Here is a 4791-nt window from a genome sequence, read left to right as displayed (position 1 = left end):
AAAAAGAGACGATAATGATGGAGGACGGCGAGATCAACCCCCACAAACCCCTGAGAGGCATATATATATATGATGAATGGAGGATTTGCTGGAGGAGGAATCTCAAAATTCTCACGTAAAAGACATCTCAAGGAAGTTTACCAAGTCGAGAAAGATAATAGAATTCCTGACATGCCAACTATCTCGTTCACCAAAGAGGATGCACAAGGGGTGACACCTGGCCATGACAACCCAGTAGTGATAACAATGATCTTTACCAATGCAAATCTCCATAGAACATTGGTGGACCAAGGAAGCTCGGCAGATATACTGTTTAAGTCGCTTTCGATAAGCTCGGGCTAGAAGAAAATTATTTGAAGGCGTACCCAGATAACCTTTTTAGGCTGGGAACACACCGATCTGACCTCTTAGATTCATCTCGCTATACACTACCTTTGGAAAGGGCACGAGGTCAAGGACGTTAAGTGTCGACTACATTGTGATCGACGTTATGTCTGCTTACAATGCCTTAATAGGCCAGACAACTTTAAATTAACTTGCAGCAGTTGTCTCTACACCTTACCTATGCATAAAAGTTCCAACTACTAGAGGAATCCCCACCGTAAAAGGAGATAAGAAGTTGGCAAGAAAGTTTTACAAAGAAAGCCTCAATTTAAGAGGCGGTACAGGAGGTAAAAAGGTCAACACTATTGAACTCGGTAGTGTCCGAACTTGAGGAGAGCTACATCCCCAGGTTGAAGGGAAGATAGAAAGTGTGCAAATCGGGGACCATGCTGAAAAATAACAGGTATTAGGGCCAACCTGGAGAAAGACTAAAGGCAGAACTCATTAATCTCTTATAAAGGAACTCTGACCTCTTCACCTAAAAATCTTCCGATATGCCTGGTATAGATCCCGGCCTCATATCTCACAAGCTCGCCGTCTACCCAGGTTCCCAACCTGTTCAGCAAAAGCAGCGGAAGCTCAGTCTCAAAAGGACATAGGTCATGGATGAACATGTGTAGGCCTTATTAAAAGTCGGATTTATAAGAGAGGTAAAGTATCCTTTGTGGTTGGCTAACATGGTTCTGGTAAAAAAACAGAATGGAAATTAGAGGATGTGTGCTGATTACACCGACCTCACAAAAATTGCCCCAAGGATCCATACCCTCTCCCCAGTATCGATACCCTAGTTGACTCAGCTTCAGGGTATAGGTATTTGTCCTTTATGGACGCATACTCGGGATATAATCAAATCCCGATGTACAAATAGGACAAGGAAAATACTTCTTTTATCACTCCCAAGGCTAATTATTATTATGTAGTAATGCCTTTTGAATTAAAGAACGCTGGAGCCACATACCAACGACAGATGAATAAGGTATTTTTCCCTCACCTAGGAAAACTCATGGAAGTGTATGTGGACGATATACTTGTCAAGACCAAGGATGCCTTACTCTTTTGTTCGACCTCTCCGAGGTATTCTCCACAATAAGAAAATAGAGGATGTGTGTTGATTACACCGACCTCAACAAAACTTGCCCCAAGGATCTATACCCCTCCCCAGTATCGGTGCCCTGGTTGACTCAGCTTTAGGGTATAGGTATCTGTTCTTTATGGACGCATACTCGGGATATAATCAAATCCCGATGTACAAACCGGACCAAAACAAGACTTTTTCATCACTCTCAAGGCTAATTATTATTATGTAGTAATGCCTTTCGGATTAAAGAATGCTAGAGACACATACCAACGATGGATGAATAAGGTATTTTCCTCTCACCTAGGAAAACTCATGGAAGTGTATGTGGACGACATGCTTGTCAAGACCAAGGACAACCTTACTCTTTTGTTCGATCTTTTTGAGGTATTCTACACAATAAAAAATGAAGGATGTGTGTTTATTACACCGACCTCAACAAAAGCTTGTCCTAAGGATCCATAACCTCTCCCCAGTATCGATGCCCTGGTTGACTCAGCTTCAGGGTATAGGTATCTATCCTTTATGGATGCATACTCGGGATATAATCAAATCCCAACATATAAACCAGACCAAAAAATACTTCTTTCATCACTGCCAAGGCTAACTATTATTAGGTAGTAATGCTTTTTAAATTAAAGAACGCTGGAGCCACATACCAACAACAAATGAATAAGGTATTTTTCCCTCACCTAGGAAAACTCATGAAAGTGTATATGGACGACATGCTTGTCAAGACAAGGACGACCTTACTCTTTTGTTCGAGCTCTCCGAGGTATTCTCCACAATAAGAAAGCATGAGATGAGATTGAACCCTTTAAAATGCACCTTCACAGTAGAGGCCGGAAAATTCTTAGGCTTCAAGCTCACTCAAAGAGGCATAGAGGCCAACCCAGACAAATGCACAACAATATTGGAAATGAAAAGGCCAACTTGTCTCAAAGAAGTCCAACAACTAAATGAAAGGTTGGCAGCATTGTCTAGGTTCCTAACAAGATCAGCATTGAAGTCTCTATCTTTGTACTCGATACTCAAAAAAGGGAACTAATTTGAATGGACCTAGGAATACGAGCAAACATTTCAGAATTTTAAAGCATTTCTGGGCCAACCTCAGATACTGACCCAACCTGTTGCTAGAGAAGAGCTCATCCTCTATCTGGCCATCACAAGTCAAGAAATAGCTTCAGCCGTGGTCCGAGAAAAGGGGAACGGACAGCAACCCGTCTACTTCATGAGCAAAGCTCTACAGGGGATAGAACTAAACTATCAAAAGATAAAAAAGTTTACATATACTCTTATCCTCACCTCCAGAAGAAGGCTCAGACCTTACTTTCATGCTCACACCATAAAAGTCTGAACTAATCAACCCATAAAGCACATTTTACAAAAGACGAACATTGTGGGAAGGATGCTACAATGGGTTGTGGAACTGTCTGAGTTCAACATGAGATATGAAGCTCGGACAACAATCAAGTTCTAGTATCTAGCCAAATTTGTTGCTAAATACGCTAAAGGCCAAGGAAGTCCAACGACTTGGAACCTATATGTAGATGGATTATCCAACAAAGTCGGAAGCGGAGCAAGAGTCATCCTGGAAAATGAGCAAGGAACTCGGATAGAACTATTAGTAAGGTTCGAGTTTCCTACTTCTAATAATTAAGCAGAATATGAAGCCTTGCTTGCTAGCTTGAAGCTGGCTAAAGAGGTTGTGGCAGAAAAGTTGATCGTATTTAGTGACTCTCAAGTGATAACTTCCCAAGTTAATGATACTTATCAAGCCAAAGATCCCAACATGAAGAAGTACATAGAAGAAGCACGAGAATGACTAGCTCAGTTCTCGAAAAGAGAGGTCAAACCTATAGTTTGGGAATCCAATGCCCAAGCAGATGCTCTCTTTAAGTTAGCCCGCACCAAGCCAATGGGCAATAATAGAAGCCTCATCCAGGAAACTCTTCACGCACCATCAGTGTCAAAAGGTGATGAAAACTCCAAAATAATGTTCATATTCAACCAAAATTTAGGATGGATGACTCCCATAGTCAACTATCTTAAACTTGATATCATTCCTAAAGACGAAAAGGAGGTATGGAGACCCATAAGGGAGGCACAAAATTACACCCTGGTCCACAACATTCTCTACAAGAAAGGGATATCTACGCCTCTATTAGAGTGCCTCCCGACCTCTAACACTAAAGAGGTCTTAGAGGAGGTACATAATGGCATATGTGGGAACAACTTAGGAATACGGTCACTAGCTAAGAAGGTAATCCAAGCCGGCTTCTTTTGGCCGACCTTGCAAAGGGAAGCAGCCAAGTTCGTCAAAAAATGCTCGCCTTGCCAGAAGTATGCCAACTTCCATGTTGTGCCTCCAAAGGAGTTTATCGGTGTCACCTCACCCTGGCCATTTGCAAAGTGGGGCCTTGACCTCGTCGGACCATTCCCACAAGTACCAAGACAAGTAAAATACCTCATAGTAGGGATTAACTATTTTACTAAGTGGATCGAGGTGGAACTATTAGCGACCATCACAACCCAATGAAGTCTGAAATTTCTTTATAAGAACATTGTTACAAGGTTTGGAGTTCCCCACTCCATCACCATAGACAATAGAACTCAATTCACTAACTCAACCTTTAAAAACATGGTGTCCAGACTTAAGATCAAGCACCAATTCACATCAGTAGAACACCCTCAAACCGATGGTCAAGCTGAAGCATCAAATAAAGTAACATTGGATGGGTTGAAGCGTCGGCTACAAGATGCAAAGGGAGCATGGGCAGAAGAGCTTCCTCAAGTTCTGTGGGCATATCAGACAACTCCCTATTCAAAAACATGGGAGTCACCTTTCCGACTTGCTTATGGCATAGATTCCATGATTCCTATAGAGATCGCTGAAGAATCTCCTAGAGTTAGATTCTATGATAAATTGATCAACGTTCAAGCACAAAAGAAAGAGCTCAATCTCCTCCCAGAAGTTCGAGAACAAGCTCGGATCAAAGAAGAAGCATTGAAGAAAAGGATGGCTTTGAGGTACAATCAGAAGGTAATCAAGATAAGCTCTGCCATCATCGACCTTATACTGATCCAAAATGACATCGGAGTTTAGAAGTCGGACAACGAAAAGCTCACTGCAAACTGGAAAGGGCCTTACAAAGTCATTGAAATCTTAGGAAAGGGTTACTATAAGGTGTCTGAATTAAAAGGGAACGAGCTCCCGAGGTCATGGCACGCATGTAACTTAAAAAGGTATTACAGTTAGAGAAACGTACCTTGCTTCCTGTTGTACTCTTTTTTTCGATTTCACGGTTTTTTCTCAAAAAGATTTTCTTGAA

General features: G+C 41.7%; 1 protein-coding gene across 1 annotated transcript; it reads left to right on the top strand.

Annotated features, from left to right (window-relative positions):
• Positions 1 to 4100: 4100 nt before the first annotated feature.
• LOC148543964 (uncharacterized) lies at positions 4101 to 4565 on the top strand. Its single transcript, XM_088498799.1, has one exon. The coding sequence runs from the start codon at positions 4101 to 4103 to the stop codon at positions 4563 to 4565; it is 465 nt and encodes a 154-aa protein (XP_088354925.1).
• Positions 4566 to 4791: the final 226 nt, after the last annotated feature.

The sequence above is a fragment of the Arachis ipaensis genome, chromosome B9, assembly GCF_059453495.1.
Source record: "Arachis ipaensis isolate K30076 ecotype BB chromosome B9, ASM5945349v1, whole genome shotgun sequence".
Lineage (NCBI taxonomy): Eukaryota > Viridiplantae > Streptophyta > Magnoliopsida > Fabales > Fabaceae > Arachis > Arachis ipaensis.
The sequence above is the reverse complement of the archived record's forward strand: the minus strand, read 5'-3'. Positions and strand labels throughout refer to the sequence as shown.